Source organism: Pteropus medius, unplaced genomic scaffold (assembly GCF_902729225.1).
Source record: "Pteropus medius unplaced genomic scaffold, Ma_sr-lr_union100, whole genome shotgun sequence".
Classification (NCBI taxonomy): domain Eukaryota; kingdom Metazoa; phylum Chordata; class Mammalia; order Chiroptera; family Pteropodidae; genus Pteropus; species Pteropus medius.
In genome coordinates, this window is record NW_024351560.1 from 134,405 (window position 1) to 160,379 (window position 25,975).

At 40.6% G+C, this 25,975-nt stretch overlaps 2 protein-coding genes across 2 annotated transcripts in view; both read right to left on the reverse strand.

Annotated features, from left to right (window-relative positions):
- Nucleotides 1–6,228: 6,228 nt before the first annotated feature.
- LOC120587036 (spermatogenesis-associated protein 31A6-like) lies at nt 6,229–11,392 on the reverse strand. Its single transcript, XM_039843644.1, has 3 exons — nt 11,121–11,392; nt 10,455–10,515; nt 6,229–10,214 (listed from the first exon to the last, which is right to left on the reverse strand). The coding sequence occupies exons 1-3, from the start codon at nt 11,209–11,211 to the stop codon at nt 6,272–6,274; spliced, it is 4,095 nt and encodes a 1,364-aa protein (XP_039699578.1). The 5' UTR covers nt 11,212–11,392; the 3' UTR covers nt 6,229–6,271.
- Nucleotides 11,393–13,705: 2,313 nt separating this feature from the next.
- Nucleotides 13,706–25,975, reverse strand: part of LOC120587033 (zinc finger protein 658B-like) — a 29,018-nt gene continuing 16,748 nt past the window's right edge. Inside the window, exons 2-3 of the mRNA XM_039843641.1 lie at nt 15,232–15,364; nt 13,706–14,811 (exon numbers count right to left, since the gene is read on the reverse strand). Coding sequence (XP_039699575.1) covers nt 14,102–14,811; nt 15,232–15,364 — 843 coding nt within the window. The 3' untranslated portion in view covers nt 13,706–14,101. The remainder of the gene's footprint in view (nt 14,812–15,231; nt 15,365–25,975) is intronic.

Below are 25,975 nucleotides of genomic sequence, written 5' to 3' on the forward strand. Positions count from 1 at the left end.
CTAACATGCTAAGTTTTAACCTGGTCAGTCCTTAAGGCTGATGTTTTCCAAGAAACGAAACTTGTTTGTTGTGAAATAATAGAGGTTTGATATAAAAATAAGTATACAAAGTAAACCAACAAAAAATTGGTACCTTCACAGCTTAATTCTTAACATATTTTCTCATGTATATAAGAGATGAAAATTGGCAAATATTTAAGTACCAATATTTAAAAAACAACTGAGCTTAAATCTCTAGATTTACAGATTTTATCAAATAAGAAAATAAGATTTCATAAAATTTATTTCATAAAATGCACTTGTATAAAATTTTAAATCTAAGCATCAAATGACTTGCTCAAGTAACACACCTAGTAGATGGTATCCTGGGCCTACATTCTACAAAATAAATTTATCGACACTGTCAGTTGGTATAAAAAGTGCTACTAGTATAAAGTTGAGGTGGCAATAGAAGGGCAGTGATCTTCCTCCTGAAGTTTAAGAGTGATACCTGACCTGAGAGATGGTTGAATTGAGGTGGTTGTTGGATACAAATGGTAGAGATCGTGAAATCACAGGGAGCAGATGGTGTCAATTCCAGCTTCTGGACTCAGAAAGAGGAAGAACTGCAGATGTTATTACTACAGTGAATGAGGGTGAGAAATTCTAATATCAGCTGCATTTCCAGATCCAGGGGCGAGCTAACATGCCTAGAACCAGAGAGCTGTGTCACCCATATTTCTTCCAGTAGAATTTATCATCTTCTAAAAAGCTCATCTTTTGTGCCTGGCGTACATTATTTTACAGCTTTTTGGAAGTTCCATCGGCACCACTTGCATGTCTGTGAGAGGATGTGGCTGTGGAGAGCACGGAGTGTGTGTCCCTGGGGAAGCGGCTCCTGGTCACTATAATTCATGGGCACCGGGCAGCAGCAGGCTGAGGGGCACTGGTGAATCTGAGTAGGGAAGATGACTTGTGCCCCTTTGAGAAACGCGACAATCCAAGTGGCCAGGGACACAATCATGAAGACTGATCCTGCTCCAGGAATAATCATGAATCTTCCCAACCTCAAAGAGGAGGCCACAGCTATGGAGCCCCTGGGTCATTCCAGACCTGGGTGTTCCCTAATGTTCCCTTGGCATGAGCACCTCAGAAAGTGCAGCTGTACGTATCTGGGACACTTCCCCAAGTGTCTTCCTGTGAACATTTGTTATAAAGTGTATGAAACTGAAAATAATATTGTAACCTTTCAAGGGGAGTCACTCTTAAAGTTAACACTGCAGACCGATTACTCTGGAAAAGGTCTGTACCCCCTGGAGTGTTAAGAAGTCATCACATAATAGCCTCCCTCCACATTGTGTTCTACACTGCCTGGTTTATTGCAATCAGTGTGAGACCTGTTTTAAACAAAACCTATTTTAGATCCAAGTTTGTAATATATCCAAAATATCATGTAGAGAGGCTTTTATCTGCAGATTAAAGATCATTGTTTTCAGCAAAAACGTTTGTTGTGAAATTTTTTGAAAACAAAGGGGATGTCTTTGTTATTTTCACTAATATTTTTCGTTATGTTCAGCTTTACTTTTTCTCTTTTACTTTTGGTATCAAATGCTCCTTATATGCTTCAAAACTGTAGTTTAGGCAAACAAGTCGACTAGTCTCAAAGATGAGGGATCAGTGTGCCCTCCTGCCCAGACAGCGGTGTGGCTGGTCCAGGCTTTTTGCCTGCTCGTTGCTCTCCACACCAGGGCCTCAAAGGACCCCAAAAGAGCTTGAAAAATCACGAATGGGCTAGAAGAGCAGCCTTGAAAAAAATCAGGATGCCAAATTATCATAATTTAATTTCTGCTTTCACTTGCAAGCACTTAAAGAGAAAGCAAGGTAAGACACATCAGAGATCGATTTTCTCTAATATTTGATATCCATTTTGTCTGGGCATATATAAATGGTGAAAAATTTATAAGATTTATAATAGGTGAATCTTGTTAGAAGTAAAATACAAGTGACTATAGAGTCTGGAAGTACTGATATCTTTTTAATGTGATCCCCTTGATTTCTAATTCTGGGTTAAAAGTGCAAATTTATTCCAAGAAAATTAGACACAAATCATCTAAGGAGACAGACGTATGACAGTGAATGTTCAATGATTGATAGGAATGTTGCTTTAGTGCACACTGTTGATTACAATTTTGCAGTTTATTGAAATATGAATTATAGAATAACAACATATTCAACATTTTATAGCAATAAACTATTTAATTGGGGCATTTTCCATATTTCCAGGCTGTCTGGCCACCCTGAGCAACTTTAATTCAAAAGACTAAGAGTAATCATTTATTTTAGCTCCATGAAAATAGTCAACTTGAAAAAGATATTTTCCTGTATAAACTTTTCCCTAAGTGACCCCATTTTGTTCTGATCTATACTTACCAGAAGTTGCACTATACATTGTGATCCAATGGAATATTAGAGGATATCTATGAGTGTATTTTATTGTTTTATGATTCGTAAGGGCGTAGAGTAGAAAAATGGATAGTTATATACATTTTTTAATTATGGAGAATCGAAAAAGTGAATATTTTGTTGAAATAAATAGGTCAGAACAGTCCTCGTGTCAGCCCTGCTCCTCTTAGAGAAAGGACTGTGATGCTATCATCCCTATGGATGAGTTGAGAGACTTAACCAATGATACATGTTTGACAGGTGTCATGAAAACAGATTTACCGAGGCAGGGACAACAGGGTGGTTATGAGCAGTGTGAAATGAGTGGTCTTATCAAAGTGCACACGTTGGAAAGTCCTGGATATATGAGAAGTGAGGCCTTTCATTACTATCATAATACAAATGTTGGTTAAATGTACAGTCTTCAGAAGTTAAAATGGCCTTTCTCATTAACTTTGTTAGGCTGTATGTATCTCAAGCATAGACTTAGAGATATATCTTGTAATATTTCAAAATCATTTTAAACAATGTCTTTTTTAGCTCTTCAATGAATACAAAAAGGATCCAGACTGTCTCCTGACTCTCAGAAAATGTGCATTTCCTAGAATTACTCAAAAATAACCTGTCTTGAAGTATGTTAGCTGAACATTAGGACAGTGTCATATCCTAGAAATGTGTAATCTCATCATCTGAGGGATTACTACATTTTAAGAAAAATAATATTACGTATGATTTTGTCAGATGATATAATAGGAATGTTGCTAGGAATTTGACTTATTTGTAAAAAATCCTCACATTTGTTACTTGTTAAAAAATAAACTCTACAATCTGATGCAAACTGTATGTGCAAAATGTTGTGGTAGTTACCAAGCCCTCTGGGAGGTGAGTAAACATTCGGATGCCTCTTTCCTGGTTTATTTCATTCCTAGAATCTGTTTGTTGCACATCGACATTATGTTTCCAAAGCAAACAAACAAGCCATTTCAAGTTCAGGTTTAGTCCCCAACAACAACAAAAAAATCATGTGACAGTCATACAATTTGGCTCTGCGATCACTAAAACTGGATAAGTAAGATATTTTCTGTCATTGGAAGATGACAGTGTATTAGTTGTGTTTAAGATTTACGATTCTCTGAAAACCTGCAGAATAATTAATTTTGCAAATCTACATATGGAATTTGTTATTTTTTTGTTGAGGCAATGACATTACAAAAGAACAAAAATTCCCAAGCATTTCTCCAAGTGGAGAACACCATTTAGTATAATGCTGACCTGACAATGTCAGAGTGTCTCGAGGATCTCAAAGGGACACAAGTAATACCTCTCTTTGCTGTCAGTTGTCTGAGTTGCACATTCACTAAGAAGGAATTGTCAGTGGGTGGTGCTCAGGTGGTTTCTGTGAGGCCACATGTGCTGTCTGTGTGTTGTTTCTGGGTGAAGCCTATATGGGAGGTCTCTGTGGGATGTCTGTGAAATCTGTGTGGAGGTCTTATTATGAAGTCTCTGTAGGACAACAAGAGGTCTCTGTTGAAGGTGTCTGTGAGAGGTGTCTGTTGGGAGGTACCTTTGTGAAGTCTGTGTTGTGTGTCTCTGTGACACGTCTGTTGTGAGGCATCTCTGTGAGGCCTCAGTGTGAAGAGTTCTCTTTTGGGAGGTGTCTGGGGTTAGGTCTCTGTGTGACAGGTCTCTGTTAGGAGGTGTCTGTGTGTGTCATCTCTATGTGAGAGGTCCCTGTGTGGGTCCCTCTATAGCTGGCCTTACTGTGCCTTATGAAAGACTGAGCAACCACTGATGAGCAGTGGGACTTGCCCCTTCCTTCTGCTGCTTCCGTCAGCATCCCAGTCACTCTGGTACTTATGCTGACAGGAGCATGGGGTGCATGTCCAGCTCCCCCCACTCTCAGAATTCACCATTCGGTGCCTGAGATGACCCATGAGCACAGCCAGGCTCAAGGTCTCAGCTGTGTGACACCCTCTCCCCAGCACTCGAAGACCTGGGGCACTTCCTACCCTGGGTCCCACCCTTCCACAGGTCCAGGCTGCACTGCTGTGGCCAGCCTGGTGGCTGCTCAGGGTCCCAGAAGCAGGAACTAGCTCCAGGAAGATCCCGTGTCATGAGAATGCCTATGCTCCTGCACCCCTCAACCCTGGTCCTGGTCCCACATGTTGTGGTCCTGACAGGTGAGGGAGCAGGACCATTCCTGCTGTCAGGGTTGTTCTAGAACAGGACTCTCCACCACTGCAAGGACACCCCTGAGCTGGGCCCCGTGTGCCGAGTGTGGCACAAAGCGCAGAATCACTCTAGAAAGATTGTTCCTGGTCTCCCTTTTTTCTGTGTGGTTTGGGGCCAGAGAGGAGGCAAGCTGCACTAGGAGCAGACCACGCCGAGGACCAATCCTGGACTGCACCACCCATTCTGGACAGGTCACTTCTGCCCTCCCGTGTGACAAATCTTGTGTGGTGTCTTCGTCTACTGCAGGGCTCTGGGATAAGCAAGGCTAGAATCACATAAGAATTACTACATGATGGCAGGCCAGTCTCTCATCTTTTTAAGTCCCCAACTCTCCCCTGGAGCAGACCTTGGGCCATGTGTTTATGTAAAGGTCACCAGACTGGGAGTGACACTGAGTTCTCTAGTCCTGGCTTTTCCACCTGTTGTTAAGTCATCTTTTCTAGAATTCAGGAGGCAAGGATGTGCAAGCTTAGAAACTGTATTGTGGAGACAATTAACCGTCCCTGATTTGCTTTAATTCTGCAGATTTGGCCCTAGAGGTGGCTTCTTTATATCTGTGATCTCAGAGCTGAAGAAGGTGGAGACAGGGGTTGGGGCCCTTTCCCCTTCCCTCCTACCACACCTGTAGATGATGATGGGACATCAGGGCTTCTCGGTCGCTGCATATTTATGAACACTCTGTGTCACTTTGCCTCCTTTCTTGGATCCAACCTTTTCAATTCTTTACCCACATCCCACCCAAATTTCACAGTATCTGACTGTCGGATAGTTACCCACATACAGTCACACACTGTTCTATTCCTCCAGAATTCCTCCCCTGGGGTTAATAGAGGGAAAGGCAGGTCACCAGTGACCATGGCCATTCATTCATTTGTGGCAGGAGTGAACACAGCCCTCATCATCATCCTCCCTGAGGTTCACATCTACCCACAGGCAAAGCAGGAAGTGCCATCTGTCTGGTCTCTACATGTGGGAAAGGCAGAGGTGGGGGAGGGCGAGCTGTACATTTTATTCAGGCTAAGCTGAGAGGGGTTCACAAGGCCATCCCCATCGCAGCCTTCATTAGGTGAGAAGGGACCTGAAGGAGCCTTTAGGGCCCAAGAGATCCAGGGGCAAGATTTCTCTTGCTTCTGAACTCAGGACCCAGCAACTCCCCACTCCAAAACTTCTTGACAATTCTTGGAGCCTGAGTGGGAATGTCCAACCCTGTGAGGCCCCTGTAAACCTATTTCCTACAGCTGCACGATTTCAAAGCTGAGTGGAAGCAGGAGAAAGATGGGTTGAACCAGATCCTCGAGTGGAGTTTTTATGGGTTTTTTCGTCTTGTTTTAGAGTAGTTTTTGTTGTTTGAGTAATGAAAGTATTGTGAAAATATCAGGGGCAATGAAGGGACTTGGGGTAAGGAGTAAGCTCACAATGCCACGATCAGCCTCCCTCCATGCCCCTTTCTTCTCGAGGCCAAAGCACACACCTAGCAAGCACAAAGAGAAGTCACTACACCACCCTTTTATGAGAAAAAGACATATATTGGGGAAAAGTAAATATTTTGAATGTAGTAATGAGAAAAGGCTTCTCTACATGGACTGATTTTTTTTTTTCTTGGAGACATATTTGCCTACTAGAAAAGGTTAGTGAAGCACGGACCAGGCAAGACCCTTCCTCGAAAAAGATAATGCCGTGGGCAGTGTGGTTGGTGGCCTGGCGTGCACGGCATCCTTGGCCTATACTGGCAGGCACTGACTGGAGACAGTGTTTTCTTGGGGGCCAGGGATGGGTTGCGACTCACTTCCAGCTGCTCATCATTGAATCTGACACTTTTCAAGGACTTCCCAGGTCTGACTTGCTTTTCCCTGGTAGAACAATTTTGGTCTTTGGAGTCAGCCTGCTGACTGTGAGGGGTGTAATTCATCATTCTCGCTTGCTCTGTGGAGTAAGGAAGGCAGCAGACACACACACATACTGGGGCTGGGTGTTCCCGTTTGTGCTCCTTTAACTTCGTGGCATGAAGTCCATGGTGAATGGCCATTTTCTTCTCTAGAATCTGTCCCACAGCTGTCATGAGCTCCTGAGCCTCCACATTCTCGCTGTCCAGAATTGATCTGCTTTTGACTGACTGTTGGCTCTGGGCAGTGGCTGATTTGGGCTTGCACTTTTGCAAAGCATCTTGACCTTGGAATTTTTTATGGGGGAAAATCCACTGGACAAAGTGCCTCATCCTTTTTTTGAAAAAGCTTTCTAAAATACCCTGTTTTTTCTCTGGCAGCAGCTGGAGGTATTTCTTCCCAACAGAGCCTACTGTTTTTCTGGCTTGGGCAGAGGCACTCATACTCCTGTCTTGACAGGTCCCCAATTTCTCGAGCTTTTCTGCATGTTCTCCTGGGTTGGGCCACCTGCAGTCCTGTCTCTGATAAGTAGGGACAAACATCTCGCTCTGATTCTTCCAAGAGCCTTGATATCTTTTGGTTCTGGGCTCCTGCTGCTCTGGACTGCTGCTTGAGGCTGCCTTGAGGCCACACAGCATCTGGAAAACTAGCTTGTCTCCATTGGGCACTCCCTGGGGATGGCACTGAGGCACCTGAGAGGCCAAGTTGTCAGTAGCAAGGGGCTTGTGTCTGGGACAGTCGTGTGGCAGGTTCTCTGACTGTACCTTTACGTTGGACTTAAACTCACTAACCATCTCTGTGTTAAGGCGTGGCTCTCCTGGATCTTGGAGAACAGTCATTCTAGGGTATAGGGGACTTTTACTGGTCCCTGGAGCCTCTAAACTACCCAAATGTGCATTTTTGTTTTGGGACTTTGTCAGCACATTGGTTCCCAAGATGTCTCTAGACTCTGGTTGAAAAGCAGGGGACAATGTGGCCTTCCCTGCCTCCCTGGCTTCCTTGGCCCTCAAAGATTGGGGTCCTGTGTTCATCTCTGGCACTGTTACCTGATGGCTGGGGTCTCGTGAGGCATGTAGACCACTCTTCCCTCCTGGCTCGTTCCTGGACATTGTTGAACCTGGACTGGGCTCTGTGCTGTCCTTCATGGCCCACTCCACAGTCCCACTCTGCCAGGTGAGTGTGACGGCCTGAGGTGGCGGCCTGCCCTCCTGTCTAGCCAGAGAGGCCTTTGTGGTCCCATGGTCATCACCAAGTGGGATCTGTCCCAGAGCCCTCTGGATTTCCTCACACACAGGTAAGGGGGCCAGGAGAGGCCTCTCCAGGGTGGGAACTGACTCCTCTCCTATCGCTTTCTCTCGCAGATGGGGCTGAGGAAGTTTTCCAAGGACCTCAGCAAGCTGGACTATCGAGTGGTCTCCAGGGACACAGGGAGCTGAGGGAGGAAAGGCAAACTGCAGAGTGGGTGAGGGTTGAACCTTTTTCAACTTAAAGTGATTAATGGACTTGATGAGCTTGAGGGGCAGGCCCCACATGTGCCTCACCCAAAATTTTCTTGTATGTGCTTCCAGCATCTCTTGAGTGTTTGTGTCGAGGAAGGAAACCCTGTGGGAGGTGTTCACCCAGGGTTCCCAACCCTTTAAGATTCCCAAATTCCTGGTTTCCATGTGAGCGTTGGACTTGGGAGAAGCATGGTTGACAGCAAGCCAGGATCGACGCACACTCACGGGGATTAAACCCTCGCTGGTTTGCCCCCAATTCCTGCCTAAATGGCCTTTTGGGATGTTTTCTAGATTTTTGTCTAAGCTCCTCGGCAAACCACTTGTCAAGTCCTTTCTTAAAAGCATCCAGTCATTTTCTGACCCTTCAGAGTCTACTTCCTGAAATGCCACTATAGGCCTTTTGGAGGACCTGGAGAGGTTTTTAGGGACCTTGCTCATGTCTTGCTTTAGCTGGAACCCCACCTTCTGCGGATCCTTGCTGCTTTCACCTGTGAAGGAAGAGGGCCGTGAGGCCCCATGCTTGTCCTTTACCGGACATTTCCCTGGTAATTCGCCCTGAAGCTGCCTTAGTTCCAGAGACTCTTGTATCTTTCGAGGTAGCTCCCAGCGGTTTTGGATAAGCCATTTTTGGAGGTGTTGCTCCAATTGCTTCCGGAGCTCTGGACTGATTGGAAAATTCTCGGGAAAGATGGAGCCCACCCAGCTGTCCTCGGGAAGGTTGGGAGTGAAGATATTAAAGACTTCCTGAGATCTTTCGATCACTGATGGCGGAGCCCACCCACTTTCTAGTTGCTTCGGCAACAAGGGCCATTCTGTATTTTGAATCTCAATTGAGGTGAGAGATTTTAGCTCATTCCGGGCTGTCGGGCAAGACACACCACAGGCTCTAATCTGGGATGGAGAAGAAGGTCGTAGGATTTGTACAGGAGATTGGAAATGGGCCTGGGCCTGAGCCAGAGGTGGGGCCTGTAATTGCAGCATCGTTGGAATCAAGGCTTGAGGTTGGAACTCCAGCTGGGGCAGGGGCTGGGAATGGGAAAGCAGTGGAGGTAGTTTAGCCTGCAGATGAATTGGGCAGGCATTTGAGATTCCATTGAATAAGAATGAGGGAGACTGTAGTGTGGAAGAATTCTCAGAGATCCAGGCAGTAGCCACCGGGGATTCGCTGTGCAGAGAGGGGAGACCCCAAAAACGCTGGTTGTAGTTTTGCTGTAGATGGTCCCCCAAGACCTTAGGATATGAGAGCTGCTGAGGACTAGGCAGTTGCTCTGGCTTATCTTTCGCGGTCCAGAAGGGTTGGGGGATTGTGGTGTCCTGCTCAGCACCTAGTGATTGCAACATTTTCCCCAAAGAATTCAGGTGGTAGTCTGGGCTCATTTGTTTTGGATATAATCTGTCTTTATCTTTTTCCTTCGAAATCTTTATCTTGATTCTCTCTGTGACTTGTATCTCCAGGAGATTCTGGTCATCGGATTCGAGTAAGGAGGGGCTAACAGCCTCTACCATTCTATCTGTGGAGTCTCCCCTGAGCAAGGCCTCTTGTGAGTGGTGGGACAGGTGCTCTTGTTGGGATTTGCACTGTGATGAGTTTGAGAGGCACAAGGCTTTGGCAGCTGCCTGCCACTGAGACGGGGTTAAAATGGAACAGCTTGAGTAGTCAAGGCCTGAGATGGCTGAGACCGCGACAGGAGAAGCCGACCAAGGTGTGTGTGGAGATGAGCTTTGTGGGATGGTCCTGAGTGGGAGTGCCATCAAGTCACACTGAGGAGGTGTCATAGTGGAGTCTGACAGTGGTGGTGCAGAGGAGGCTGTTGGAGGTGGAAAGTGGGCCTCCGAATCATGGAGGCATGAGGTAGAAGGGGAAAGTGCAAGTGGCTGTGGTGAAAGGTCGTCCAGCGGAAAGAAAGGCTCTGGTGGCTGAGAGCCACTCAGGGATGAATGTAAAAGAATAGAAATTGAAGAGGTAGTAGGACTTTGTGACAGGGTAGAGGCCAGAGGTAGCAGGCGTTCAGTCAGAGGAGCTGGGGAAGCCAACGGGGACATGACGGAAGCAGCATCTTCCACAGGCTCTGCACAGGGCTGTCGGGCTCCCTCAGGAACTGCTTTGCACGCCTCACCAGTGGCTTCTTGACCCGAGCTCTGACAAAAGCTGCCTTTGTCAGGGAGCCTTCCCAGGTGGCTGCAGGACACGGAGGCACAAGCTGCAGCCAGGGGCATGTGGGGCCAGGAGATCCTGCAGGGTGGGCACCTGGTGCCTAGGGTCCTCCCCATCCCCGACATTTATTCCACAGTGCTCCTGCTGTCTGTCACCCCAGGGCTGTAGCCACACCCATACCCCATTGCCCTCCCTTCCATGTCAGTTCGAGGTGTCCAGCAGCCCAGAGGGTGGTGGACCCGAGAGAAGGGGAAGATTCTTTACCTTTGCGGAAGAGAAATCAGGCTCTGAGCCTCTTCCAGTTCTTGCAGGAAATCTCTGCAAGCTGGAAATCAGGAGACCAGGTCATGTGGCTAAGGCAGGGCCTTAGGGGTCTTACAGGAGGCTAGGGTAATGGCCCTTTAGGGGAGGCACTTTGAAGGGAGATCTCTGGAGCCCAAGCATCCAGGTCAAGGATAACAATTCCTGACAGTGATCACAAGGCTCAAGAAGGGTAAAACTTTTTCTTTTACAAAGTTCTTCCACATCTATTACCCACTGCGGACCTCACAACTGCCCCATAGGGGAGCAAGAGGTCAGGGGGCACCTTACAGAGGAAACTGAGTGATGATAAACAACTTGTTCAAAGGTGGACCTGGCGGAGGGGTGGGGGATGGGTTCTCACCTTTCAGTCGGATACTATTGATCTACGACAGTCCAAATGCCCCTGCTGGGTGACACCCATTTCCAGGCTCTCAGATGCTTCATTCAGAATACAATTCTGGGATGTATCTGGATTTTAATTTCCTTCCCAAGAGCCTTCCCGATGGCTCTGTTTCCTGTGAAACAGGCTCCGCTGCTGGCATCCTTGGAGACCTGAACCTGGACCCTCGGGGACCAGAGAGGTGGGGGGCAAACCCCTTGGCACAGGGCTGAGGGGCAGAAACTCACCTTTCGAAGCTCTACTTTTCTTCCTGATCTTTCTCTTCCTCTTTGGCTCCACCGAATGCTGAGACAAGAAAATGTGAGGAGCTAGACTCATTCTTACTCTCCTGTCTCTAGACAAGCTACAGAAGCTCTGTGTTCATGAACAAAGTGACTTTCTACATTTAATTAATGAGACTCTCTAATTTTTCCCCTTTTATTTTTTTTGTAAAGCAGATAAAATATTTTGCTTTTCTTCTTGGATGAATGGAAAAAAGAATCTTGATGAGACCCACCATGGATTTCTTGCTCAAGAAAAAATAAAAAACACACATTCTCAGAACTACAGGCCCCTCTGAGCTCAGTCAGGTAGGACTCTGGTTTCCCAGGCCAGAGCCCCACTCCAGCCTTTGCTCAGAGACACTCAGTGGCTCAGCACTGATCTCGGATCAGCCCCAACAGAGGAGAGGCTCGACTTAGACACCTGCCATGGGAAAGCAGTTGGTGAACTAGTGCTCAGGGGCCTGTCACTCTGTAGAGATCCAACTCTTACTTAGTATCCAGTCCTTGATCATTGGTCACTGCATCTGGGACTGTGCCCTGGAGCCCTCCACCACACCTGGACTCCTGATCCAAGATCTTCAGATCAAAATCCGTGTGCTCACTCTAACCCCTGCTCGGCCTGGCTTGTTCCTAGAACGTGATGTTCTATTCATTCCCAAGAATTCCCGTCTCACCATTTTCTCTAGGTGATTCAGAAAAGGTGAAATAATAAGAAAAAAGATCAGCTTTGCTGGGTCTGGGCCAAGGGTTCCTTACCTTCCTGATGTTTCTATGTTTCCTAGGTGGTGGTATAGTTGGATTACTCTGGAAGCAGAAGAGTAACAGGAGGAAGAGCCCCAGTCCACACAGGAAGGCGAGGATGGTATCAATCACCCAGGGATGAAACTGAGGCTTATCCATGTGTCAATAATGCTCTTCATAGAAGAGAGGATTTTCCATGATGTGAATATCACTGCTGCCTTCTGGCAACTGAGCACTGGAAGTTCACTTGGGAGCAGAACCCCAGGCCCACCTACATCACAGAGCTGTGGCCTAGTCACAAAGGTTCCTGAGGGCGGGGAGGGGACAATAAGAAGAGGAGGCTGAACTACTGCCCTTCTCTCACCATCCAGCTACATGTACCTCTGCACCCTTCTGGGCCTTCTAGATCTCTCATTCCAGCTCTACTCTCAATGTGTCAGAGAGACCTTAGATGATTTTCTCTTAATTTCATGTGGAAACCAGATGTCACCTAGTTCCATTGCCCCTTAGAGATCTTGACTCGAGGCCCACCAATTCCATAATCCTTGAAAATCTGAAGTTGATTCTGAAAATTTGGCTATTTCCTGGGGAAAATTTGGCTATTTCCTCAGCTCCAGCTTCCCCACATAATGTTTTTTGTCTTGTATAAACCCAGACACAGAACTTTTACACTTACTTAGTTGTGTGAATTTTAAATAGTGTTTGTTTTGTCACATTTTCAATCAGAGAGACCTATATACAAAAAATTAAAAATGTATTATTCAAATTCAAAGATCTAAATATGAAAGAATTATATGTAATTAAGCCTTTAAATGATAACTTTATAAATTTGGATCATTTATAATTTTGGAGTTCGTAAAGCTTTCAACGGCACAAAGACTTTTGGGACATTAACACACACACACTCATCCTTTTACAAACCAATTCAGTATTTTCAAATCCAATAATCCATAATTTTCTACTTAAAATTTTTTTATTCGTTGACTTGACCCAACTTTGTATTTGCCAAAATGAAGATAGTTCTTACTCTCCACGTAAGTTTTGAAATACGTCTTAGTCCATTAAAGTTGCTATAATCAAATACCAAAGACTGGGTCGATTAGAAACAATAGAAATTTACTTCTCATAGTTCTGGAGGCTGAGAAGTCCAAGATCAGGTGCTAACAAGTCACTTTCTGGTGAGGGCTCTCTTCCTGGTTGGTAGCCAGCACCTTCTTGCTGTGTCCTCACATGGTGGGAGGGGGCTAGAGATCTCTCTGGTGCCTCGTTTATAAGACACCAATCCCATTAATGAGGGTCTATAAGCACCACCCAAAGGCCCCACCTCCTATCATTTTTAAGAGTTAGGATTTTAGCATAGAAATTTTGGGAGAAACACAAATATTTATACATATGCACATGTGCTACACCCAGAAGCCAGGAATGGGTTAAGGTGAGCTAAGGTACCAACTCTTAAGGTCTGTAGGGTGGAGGGTGAGACTAGGATTCAAAGCCTGGAGCTAATTCAGGTCTTGAGCAGTCTCTTCAGATATCCCTAGTGTGTTTCATTCATATTCTTCTTTTCTGAGTGTGCTCTGCCTTCCCCCGCCCTCCTCTCCAGACCCCTGCGACCCCAAGTCCAGCCTGAAGCATATAGAGATAGCTTTGAGTCCTATACAGAATTCTCTTATGGTTAATTCTGCATCCCCTCAGCAGCAGTCATAAGGATTCACTGAGGAGTTCACATGGGAAATCTGTCTTAACACTCCAGGTGCACTTAAAAGTAATGTGTGTCCCCTGCTTGCTTGTCATAATGTTTTTAATACAGCTTTAGTGGGAACAAGAGCACTTGAGTTTATTTGATGGTATTATTATGAATAAACACATTCACGAGCACATCTTCTGCATCTACTATTGCTTCTAAGGTCCTCAGTCTCTTCCTCCTTACCTTAAAGTAAGAATATATTACTTTTATCAAACTTTTATCAAAATTTGAGCTTTAGTCTTGTATTTATATTTGCCATGTATATTTTCTCCATTATTTTCAATATGTTTGGACAAAGTATGGAAGATTTTTATTATAATAACAAAGGAGAGTGTAAATTACATAAGATTTGACTAAATAAACATCCACCTGTATTACATTCATAAGGTTTCTCCCCTGTGTGAATTCTCTGATGTGCACTAACATATGACTTCAGAGAGAAACTTTTTCCACATTCATTTCATTCATAGGGTTTCTCCCCTGTGCAAGACCTCAGATGTGCTCGGAGGTTTGAAGTACTAGAGAAAGTCTTCCGACACTCGTTACATTTATAGGGGTTCTCCCCTGTGTGAATTCCCTGATGCATACTGAGGGTTGCCTTCTGAGAAAAAGTTTTTCCACATTCATGACATTCATAAGGTTTTTCTCCTTTGTGAACCCTCTGATGTCTACTGAGGTTTGATTTCTGGGAGAAGGTTTTCCCACATTCATTACATTCATAGGGTTTTTCTCCTGTGTGAATTCTTTGATGGACTATGAGAACTGCATTATAAAAAAATATTTTCCCACACTCATTACATTCATAAGGTTTTTCCCCTTTGTGAATTCTCTCATGTCCACTGAGGTATGATTTCTTGGAGAAAGTTTTCCCACATTCACTACATTCACAGGGTTTCTCCCTGGTGTGAATTCTCTGATGTGCTTTGAGGGCTAAATTGCGGGTGAAAGTTTTCTCACAGCCTTTACATTTATAAGGTTTCTCACCTGTGTGAAGTCTCTGATGTGCTCTGAGGGCTGAATTATCAACAAAAGATCTCCCACAGTCATTACATTCATAGGGTTTCTCGCCTGTGTGAATTCTCTGATGTATTTTGAGGGATGAACTATTGACAAAAGCTTTCCCACATTCATTGCATTTATAAGGTTTCTCCCCAGTGTGAATTCTCTGATGTATCCTGAGGACTGAATCACGGGTGAAAGTTTTCTCACAGCCATTACATTTATAGGGTTTCTCACCTGTGTGGATTCTGTGATGTGCTCTGAGGGCTGAATAATGGGCGAAAGATCTCCCGCAGTCAGTACATTTATAGGGTTTCTCCCCTGTGTGAATTCTCTGATGTGTTCTCAGAACACATATATAGGCAAAAGACCTCCCACATTCATTACACTCATAGGGTTTCTCCCCTGTGTGAATTCTGTGATGCGCTTTGAAGGTTGAATTATCAGCAAAAGTTTTCCCACATTCATTACACTCATAGGGTTTCTCCCCTGTATGAATTCTCTGATGTACACTGAGGTGGGTCTTGTTAGAGAAAGTTTTCCCACATTCGATACATTCATAGGGTTTCTCCCCACTGTGAATTCTCTCATGTTCTTTGAGCTGTGCAATTTTGGAGAACGATTTCCCATAGTCATTAGTTTGATAGGGTTTTATCCCTGTGTGTGTTCTGTGGTGTACTAAGACAGCAGAGTTCTTGTAAGATTTCCCACATCCATTGTTATCCTAAGGCTTCTCCTTATGAACTATCACATGTTCACTGAGGTTTGATGTCTGACAAAAAGTTTTCCCACATTCATTACATGCATAGAGATTAACGCCCATATGAGTTCCAGGATAATGAATAGGGTGTGAATTTGAACAAAAGGATTTCCCGCATTCATTGCCTTGAGTTTTTTCCCCTGAGCAGGTCCTCTGATGCTGAATGAGGTGTGCATTCTTGTAAAATAATCTCCTGCATTTATTACTTTCTCATGACTCCTCTCCTGTGGTACTTTCCTGATGTACACTGAGGGGTGAGTTTTGATGCAAGAATTCTCCATATTTATCAAATTTGCAGAATTTCTCTTCTGTTTGAGTTCTCTGATATACTCTAAGGTCTAATTCCTGGAAGAAGGCATTTGTACATCCATTAAAAACACAGTACATATCTCCAGTTGGTGTTTTCTGGGCTGAGCTCTGGCTCAAGTTTTCTTCACATTTACTTCTTGCAAAAGCCTGTCCTGGAGCAGCTAAATATGAAAGAATTATATGTAATTAAGCCTTTAAATGATAACTTTATAAATTTGGATCATTTATAATTTTGGAGTTCGTAAAGCTTTCAACTGCACAAAGACTTTTGGGACATTAACACACACACACTCATCCTTTTACAAACCAATTCAGTATTTTCAAATCCAATAATCCATAATTTTCTACTTAAATTTTTTTATTCGTTGACTTGACCCAACTTTGTATTTGCCAAAATGAAGATAGTTCTTACTCTCCACGTAAGTTTTGAAATATGTCTTAGTCCATTAAAGTTGCTATAATAAAGTACCAAAGACTGGGTAGATTTCTTACATGTGTCAATATTAATCTCATCTCAGCAAACCAAGCAAGAACTCTTGCATCCTCCCACCTCCTCTGATTTTGCTTTCTCCGTTACAGAAAGCCCATATCTCAAGGGGATATTTTCTGGAATTTTACTTTTGGGTTATCTCAGATATGCTACACTTTCATCTACATTCTAGATACAATGGACATCAACATTAATCTTTTTTTCCATAAAACTAATAGCATGTTCCTATGATTATTTTTCTTTCTACTAGAGTATTTCCTCTAGGAATATTTTCAAATGGGTGTCTGTGAAGTAAAAATTTTGGTAACACCTTTTTCTGTACCCTCATATTTAGAAGAGGTTGGCTGCATGTGAGTCAAGGCTTAAAATTTGTTTCCTTTCAATTCTTTAAAATACTACTCCACTATATTCTTGTTTCCAACATTATTGTTGTAAGGCCTGATATCAGTCAAAATCAATTTTTCTTTAAAGAATGATCTGACTTTTCATCATTTTGACAGAAATTTACAAAACAAAGAGTATAAATCACTCTGCAGCTACAAGCTTAACTAAAATGTTAATGCAACATGAAAAAAATGAACTTTCTTGAGACATTGAAGTGCACAAGAAAATTAACTATTATGCACTCATTCAGGGAAAAAATGGCAAAGAAACTTGATGAAAGAGACAGTCAGCAGATCCAAGTTCGGTTGGATGCCCTTAAAATGAGCATCCAAGGAATTGATGCTGACAGCTGGCAGCAGGCCTTGTAAGCTGTCTATACAAAATTAATCATTTATCAAAGAGAATAATAAGAATTAAGTATCTTGGTGATGTACTGAAAGAGGTGTTATGTTTCTTTTTAATCATTCAAAATAAAGCTTAGTTAAAATCCTGGAAAATAAGAAATAAATGTACAACATTTGAGGAAACTACCATATTTTTATGTATTTAAAATGACATCTCTTGTAGTTTATATCCTATTTCAGAAATGTATTTTAGAATTGATGGTATATAATTAAAAATGACATGTTTTCCAACAATTAATGAAGAGTTAAAAGATCATTGGTTTATCTTTTTGATTCCTGGAATCTGGATTTTTTTTGGAGACTTAGATGTTCACATGTGATTTCATTGCCTTCTTACAAATAAAATCATGCCACCTGCACTTGTGGTTAAGAAATAACAAAACTCTTCAAATCATGATACTGTCAATTCATTTGAGATTCTATGATCAAAATCAACCTATGGACAAAGATGGGAGAAGACTTTATTATAATTACAAAAGAGAATGTAAATTACAAAAGCTTGACCATATAAACATCAACCTATATTTGCTAAAAGTTGAAAGCCATGATAGGGAATGTTGCAAAGGAAGAAAGTGGGACACTAATTTCTGCATGTTACTGAGCCAGTTATTGTTGCTCAAAATGGAAGGACGATATATTATTTAAGCATAATACTAAATACAGTAATATATTACTTAGAGAAAGCAAAAAAATAAAAACACCTTAACATTTTAGCTTAAAGAACAAATGGAAAAATGTGCTTTTAGGAGAAAAAAGTGGAGAAAATGAGCTTTATTTTTTATCATTCATAAGAAGTAATGATTTTACTTAAAAATGATAAAATTAGGTGGTTATATAGCATTATTTATAGATGGTAAAAATTGCTTACCCCTGAAGAGCAGGACAAGGGCCTGTGGAAGGGAAAAATATGTGTTTTTTTTGTTTCCCTTTTTTGCCCATAAAGTGTTTGAATTATTTTTCCTTGTACTAGTAGATGTCCTTGGAAGAGTTCAAAATGGCACATATCTGTAAAATTAGGTTTCTTTTAGCCAAAAGTGTATGAAAAGACATTGACTCATCTAATATCTTATGACACTTGAATTTATATATTATTAAATTATAATTTTTGGAAGAACATAAATATACCCATAAACCAGCCAGGACATGATACTTGACACTATGTTCTGCTATTCTAAAAAGTAAAATTCTTATATTAAAAATGATAATGATGAGTTACACATTTTCTAAGGTACATTTTAAATAGAAATGCTAGTTTTTCACTTGTAATCAGTGGTAGAACAAAGTCAATCAAGGTTAACATTTATATTTTCAAAATTATCAAATTTATATTGTGATTTAAATATTTCTATTAAAATGTTTAAGCATAGAATGGTGTAAAGTTGTCGTTTGCTTAAGACCATCTCATTTCTTTCTGGAATTGGCATCACAAGTCATGGTCAGACATCTTATCAAAGAACTATACTTGTAGTTTTTAAAGGTACATCAGGTGAGAAGTTTTATTCATGATTTGATCCTAGTGTTCATGTATAACTGGATGGTGATGACCATCATCAATAGAACCATTAGATGCAAAGAAAACCATTGTCTCTTAACACAGAGAAATACCACAAATGAGCAGGAAAAGATTTAAAGGCCGCAAGTCTTCAAACCTGAGTGATCCATAAGAGATTTTGGTAAGAATAAACATTTGAAAATCATAACCAATTTTACTATTTCATTATTTAATACTTTGCATTAAAAAGTTTATGCACTACAGATTATTTTGGAAACAATTAGAAATAACTGAGTAGTTAGTAATTATCATTGAAATACATGTTTAAATAACAATTTGTCCACAAAAAAATTGAAAAATAGAATGTTCTGGCAAGAAACGGCACTCCATAATTTGTCTCAGGAATGTCCAAAGTCAAACAAAAGTTAAATTGGATTTCCTGATTAACTTTTAAGACATAGACATCTTTTACTGAAGTTCAGTATATGTTTTACTATGACTTTTAAATCCTTTCTTTAAAGAATATTTACTTAAGCATTAGAGTATCGAAACTTTGAAACAAAAATTTCAAAGCTAGAGAGATAAACTTTAAAGTGGGACACACATTCTGATTATAATACCGATTTTAGTATTGCAGATATATTTCAAAGACACCAAGAAAATGAAATACAAGGGTGCGAATGGGTGGCTCTTCTTAAGAGAATGATTATGCTGACTTGTCAAGGACTCTCATGTCATCCACTACAAAGTCGCAGCTATCATGAAAAGTGGCCCAACATGAAAGAACCAGGATCTCTTGAGAACATGAGCAAATAAGGTTAAAATAAAATCTTGGAATAAGTGAGCATTTCTCTAAATAGGAAATGTAGAGTCCTTGAGAATTAATCCTTAAAAGGCTTCCAAATGAATTGAAAATAAAAGTTTAAATAAGTAATCTGGGCCATGTAGAATGAAACGAAATGACAATAATGAATAGAGGAGTGAAATTCTTTACTAACTGTTATAAATAGTAGAAGTCGATTGATGCTTAGGATGGTGTGAAAGAAGAATCAAAGGAAAGTTAAAACTTGGAAAACTAAATATTCAGAGAAATCCTTTTCTAAAAAAAATGCATAATAAGGTCTTTAAAAGCAACTGTGTAAATGCATGGCTGAGTCAAAATAAGGGAACTCCTCAGAGGCCTGGCAGAACAAGAAAGTATGAATCCAGAGGTATAAGTGAGTGCCTAGCCTGGCATTTACTCTGGAGTGTCTCCCAGTGACTGCCAACCCAGAGCTTGGGTTTTATAGGTCCATAAGCTCCTAATTTGGGAGAGAGACTGATGAGTAATCGGAGAGAAACAACTCTTCCATAAATCCAGTATTTCTAAAAGGCAGCATGTTAACTATCTGGACTAGGAAAATCCCACCCCCGTAGGGAGACAGTGAAAATACATGCCTGCCTTTTTCTTGGTCCTAGTAGGGTAGGAAAAAATATTTTTTAAAAAGAAAGAAAACTTTTGTGCATGTGTGATAATTCGTAAATGCAAGACAATAGCCACATGGGTTTTAGGGTTGTATTCACAATAGGTAGCCTGAAAAGTGTCAGGGTGGGAAATCAGCTTCCTGTAGTCCTGGGACCTGATTAATCTGAGAAGTGAAGCCATGAAGAGAACCACACATATTTGGAAACTTGGTTTACGACAGGTTTCATTGATGATAAGTGGAGAAGTAGTGTATTTCTCCAAAAACAATACTGGTTGAATTGATCCCATATGGAAAAAAGTAAAATTGACCCTTGTCCCATATACAATACAGGAAATCTATTTCATTTGATGAAGGTAATTGATAAAGACAGAATTTAAAAAATTTTAGAAGAAAAATAAGGGGAATCTTTAATCTCTCTGCATAGAAGAAGAATAAATTGCAGGGGAAAATGAACTTGATCATATAAAAATTAAAAACTTGTGTTATTTAGAAGATACTAGAGTGTGAAGAAACAATCCTAAAACTTGGGCAGAGATATTTGCATCATATCTTACCTAGGTTTGGTATCCAGAATATATAAAGGTATCTTATGAATCAATCTGAAAGACAACAACTCACTATATCTTGTAATATAAAAGGCCACATTTCCTCCTGCATTTCTCTTTTATTCTCACACCACTACCATGTTCACAATACTTTGGACAACAGATGCATGAGTTTCTGTCCCCACGCCAAGCAAATCCCTGGGACGCCAATTGGCTGTCCTTCAATTCGATTAAATTCTGACATTAACCAGAGATAGCATCAAAGCCCACCGATTGAGGGCTCAGTCTCAAAAGACTGCCCCTCACTTCCCTTGGATGTCGATCACTATTCCAGGTTGTTACCTGTGTTTCTGACCAACTGGGTATAAACCAGAGATTCCCAATACCTCCTACTGGGGTCCAATCAATTTGCCTGAGCAGCTCACAGAACTTGGGAAAGTGGTGTACTTACTAGATGTGTACTCACTTTTTATATTTAATATAAAAAGCTGTAACTCAGTAGTAGATGGAAGAGGGAATGTATGTAGGAAGGGGCAAGGAGCCTCCTTGCTCTTGAGGAGCATGCCACTCTTCCAACACCTCCATGGTTCACCAACTCAGAAGCTCTCTGAACCCCATACTATTGGGATTTTTATGGAGGCTCATCATATAGGTATAATTAATTATTAACTCCATTTCCAGTCCTCTCCCCTCTCTGGAGATTGGAGTCTGGGGCTGAAAATTCCAAGCTTCTAACAATGAATTGGTCCTTCTGGTGTTCGGCCCAACCTAGGAGTCATCCAAGAGCCCACCCAGAGTCACCTCATTAGAATAAAAGACACTCTTAACACCCAGAAAATTCCAAGGTTCTTAGGCACCCTTTGTTAGGAAACAGGGTCAAAGACCAAATATTAGAACAAAAGATGTTCCTAATGCTCTTATTACTTAGGAAATTACAAGGATTTTAGGTGCTCTGTGCCAGAAACTGGGGGCAGAGACCATAAGACCATAATATAATATAATGTACATTATATTTTCTATTATTTCACAGTAAATATTAACATTTGGAGAACATAGATGAAAGTTATATACATAGGAAGTTGTTTTATTGCAACATTTCTTTAAGTCTGAAATTATTTAAATGCTCAAGTCATTTATATAGCTGCTACCACAACCTCATTTTTTCTTTCTTTTTTTGAATAGATGATGTTATTTTACTTATTTATTTATTTTTGTTATTATTTGTTCTTATTATGGTGACATTAGTTGACAAAATCAATTAAGATTCAGATGTACAATTCAACAGTAAGGCATATATATATTGCATTGTGTGTTCACCAGGCATAGTTAGAGTTGTTCTTTTTCACCACTTATTTGACCCCTCTTACCTCGTCTACCTCTCCCTTCCCCACTCCCCTCTCCATTCTGGTAACCACTAGTCTATTGTCCATGAGTCTCTGTTTGTTTGTCCTGTTTGTGTGTTGCTTTGAGGTTTATATCCCACATATAAGTGATATCATGTGGTTTTCAACTTTTTCTGTCTGGCTTATTTCGCTTAGCATGATTATCTCAAGGTCCATCCATGTTGTCGCAAATGGCAGTATTTCATCTCTTCTTATTGCTGAGTAATATTCTGTTGTATTCCATTATCCATTCATCTATCATAGAACACTTTGGTTGCTTCCATGTCCTGGCCACTGTGAATAATGCTGCTATGAACATTGATGTGCAAATATCTTTTCAGATATCGGTTTTCAAGTCTGGGGTAAACGCCCAGTAGAGGGATGGCTGGATCACATGGTAGATCAATTCTTAGCTTTTTGAGGAACCTCCACACTGTTTTTCCTAGTGGCTGTACCAATTTGCAGTCCCACCAGCAGTGTATGAGGGTTCCTTTTTCTCCGCATCCTCTCTAACACTTGTTATTACTTATTCTGTTGAAAACAGCTATTCTAACAGGTGTGAGATGATATCTCATTGTGGTTTTGATTTACATTTCCAAAATAGATAGCCATGTTGAGCATCCTTTCATATGTTTATTGGCCATTTGGATGTCTTCTTGGGAGAAGTGTCTGTTCAGGTCCTTGGCCAATATTTTTGATTGGATTGTTTTTTTGTTGTAATTGAGTTGTATGAGTTCTTTGTATATTTTGGATATTAGGCCCTTATCAGAGGTGTTGCTTGCAAATATCTTCTCCCATTCTGATGGTTGTCTCTTTACCTTGTTAACAGTTCCTTTGGCTATGCAGAAGCTTTTTAGTTTGATGTAGTCCCATTCATTTATTTTAGCTTTTACTTCCCTTGCCTTTGAGGTCAAATACATAAAATCCTCTTTAAGTCCAAGGTCCTTGAGTTTAGTTCCTATGTTTTCTTCTATGCATTTTATTGTTTCGAGTCTTATGTTCAGGTCCTTAATCCATTTTGAGTTAATTTTGGTGTGTGGTGATAGACAGCAGTCTAGTTTCATTCTTTTGCTGGTGGCTTACCAGTTTTCCCAGCACCATTTATTGAAGAGGCTTTTGGCTTTTTTTGTCAAAAATTATTTGGTTTACTTCTTGACTCTTGCTTCTGTTCCACTGGCCTGTGTATGTGTTTTTCTGCCAATACCATGCTGCTTTGATTATTGTCACTTTGTAGTATAATTTGAAATTTGGCAGAGTAATGCCTCCAGCCTCGTTCTTTTTTCTGAGGATGGCTTTGGCAATTTGGGGTCTTTTGTGCTTCCATACAAATCTGATGATTTTTTGTTCTATTTCTTTAAAAAATGCTGATGAGATTTTGATGGGGATTGCATTAAATCTGTATAATGCTTTAGGTAATAAGGTCATTTTGACTATGTTGATTCTCCCAATCCAAGAATACGAAATACTTTCCATTTCTTTGTATCTTCTTTGATTTCTTTTAATAGAGTCTTATAGTTTTCATTATATAGGTTCTTCACATGTTTTGTTAAATTTATTCCTATTTTATCCTTTTTGTTGCAATTGCGAAAGGAATTATTTTTTCACTTCTTTTTCTGACACTTCATTATTTGAGTATAAGAACGCTATGGATTTTTTAACATTGATTTTGTATCCAGAAACTTTACTGTATTTGCTTATTGTTTCTAGTTGCGTTTTTGTAGTCTTTAGGGTTTTCTATATAAACATGTCATCTGCAAATAGTAACAGTCTGACTTCTTCTTTTCCTATTTGGATGCCTTTTATATCTTTCTCTTATCTGATTGCACTCGCTAGGACTTCTAATGTTATATTGAATAAGAGTGGCAATAGTGGACAACCTTGCCTTGTTCCTGATCTTAGAGAGAAGGTTTTTAGTTTTCACCATTAAGTATAATGTTGACTGAGGGCTTGTCATATACGGCCTTTATTATGTTAAGGTACTTTCCTTCTATACCAATTTTGTGAAGTGTTTTGATCATAAATGGATGCTGTATCTTGTTGGAGGCTTTTTCGGCATCTGTTGATATGATCATATGATTCTTATTTTTTAATTTGTTTATGTGGTGTATCACATTAATTGATTCGCATATGTTGAACCATCCTTGTGCCCCTGGGATGAAGCCCACTTGATCGTGGTTTATAATCTTTTTAATATGTTGCTGTATTCGGTTCACTAGTATCTTATTTAGGATTTCTGTATCTGTGTTCATGAGAGATAGTTTTCTTTTTTTGTGTTATCTTTACCAAGTTTTGGTATCAGGGTAATATTGGCCTCATTAAATGAGTTGGGAAGTATTGCCTCCTCTTTGAATTTTTGGAAGAGTTTGAGGAGAATAGGTATTAAATCTTTGAATGTTTGGTAGAATTCACTGGTGAAGCCATCTGGTCCTGGACTTTTACTTTTTGGTAGATTTTCGATGATTGTTTCAATTTCCATACTGCCGATTGGTCTATTTAGATTTTCCAGTTCTTCTTGATTCAGTCTAGGAAGGTTGCATTTTTCTAAGTCCTGGTCCATCTCTTTAGGTTATTAATTTTGGTGTTTTATACTTTTCCATAGTATTTTTGTACGATCCTTTGTACTCTGCAATGTCTGTCATAATTTCTTCTCTTTCATCCCTGATTTTGTTTATATGTGTCCTTTCTCTTTTTTCTTTAGTGAGTCTAGCCAGGGGGTTGTCAATTTTATTAACCTTCTCAAAGAACCAGCTCCTTATTGCATTTATTTCTTCTATTGTTTTTGTTTTGTTTTGTTTGAATTCATTTATTTCGGCTCTAATTTTGATTATTTCTTTCCTTCTGCTGACATTAGGCTTCATTTGTTCTTCCTTTTCTAGTTTTTTAAGAAAAAGTGTTAGGTTGTTTATTTGTGCTTGTTCTGTTATTGGAGATAGGCCTGTAATGATATGAACTTTCTTCTTATGACCGTTTTTGCCATGTCCCAAAAGTTTTCATATGTTGTACTATCATTTCTATGTATCCCTTGATCTCTCCCTCTATTTCTGTTCTGATTTAGTTGTTCTTCAGTAGCATGTTGTTTAATCTCCACGTGTTTGTGGTTCTTCCTGCTTTCTTTTTACAGTTGATCTCCAATTTCAAAGCATTATGATCAGAGAATGTGGTTGGTATGATTTTAATCCTCTTATTTTAGTTGAGGCTATCTCTGTGTCTCAGTATGTGGTCAATCGTTGAGAATGTTCCATGTGCACTAGAGAAGAATGTATAAGCAGCTGTTTGGGATGAAAGGCTCTGTAAATGTCAATTATGTCCAGTTGGTCTAAAGTGTCATTTAAAGATGTTATTTTCTTATTGATTTACTCTTTGGATGATCTGTCCATGTCTGACTGTGGGGTATTTCAGACCCCTACTATGATAGTGTTTTGGTCTGTTTCTCCCTTTAGCTCTGTTAGCAATTGCTTTATATATTTTGGGGCTCCCTGATTGGGAGCATAGATATTAATAAGTGTTATGTCTTCTTGGTGCATGATTTCCTTTATCATTATGAAGTGTCCCTCAGTATCTTTCTTTACCTTTTTTTTTTTATTTTGAAGTCTATTTCATCCGATATTAGTACCATTACTCCCACTTTTCTCTGAATGTCATTTGTTCAAAATAATATTTTCCACCCTTTCATTTTGAGTGTATATTTGTCTTTGGAACTGAGATGTGTTTCCTGGAGGCAGCATATGGTTGAGTTTTGTTTTTTGATCTAATCTGTAACTCTGTGCCTTTTTATTGGTGAATTCAGTCCATTTACATTTAGGGTAATTAAGAAATAGCCATTTTATCTTTTGCTTTCTGTTAGCTCAGTGTTTCCATTGTCCTTGTGTATCTTTTTTTTTTTTTTAATTATTATTTTGGTTGGGGTTTGTGGGTTTTCCCTCTGATCCTTCTTGTTTTATGTTATATACTTCATTTCTGAATCTTTGGTGTGTGGTTACCATTACGAATATGTAGAAGATAGTTATATGTATGTATGCGTGCCTTATCTCCATTCCCCTTTGCAAATATGGATCTTTGAATCCTCTCCTTTTCAGTCATCGTTGTCTCAATTTGTCCTTATG

Bases quoted from the DNA above. Each gene is read 5' to 3' on its own strand.
- LOC120587036 (XM_039843644.1), bottom strand. From the start codon at position 11,211: ATGAGTCTAGCTCCTCACATTTTCTTGTCTCAGCATTCGGTGGAGCCA. The intron at 10,516-11,120 runs GTGAGTTTCTGC...CCTGATTTCCAG, and splicing joins GAAAAGTAGAGCTTCGAAAG to CTTGCAGAGATTTCCTGCAA. The intron at 10,215-10,454 runs GTAAAGAATCTT...CGTGTCCTGCAG, and splicing joins CTGATTTCTCTTCCGCAAAG to CCACCTGGGAAGGCTCCCTG.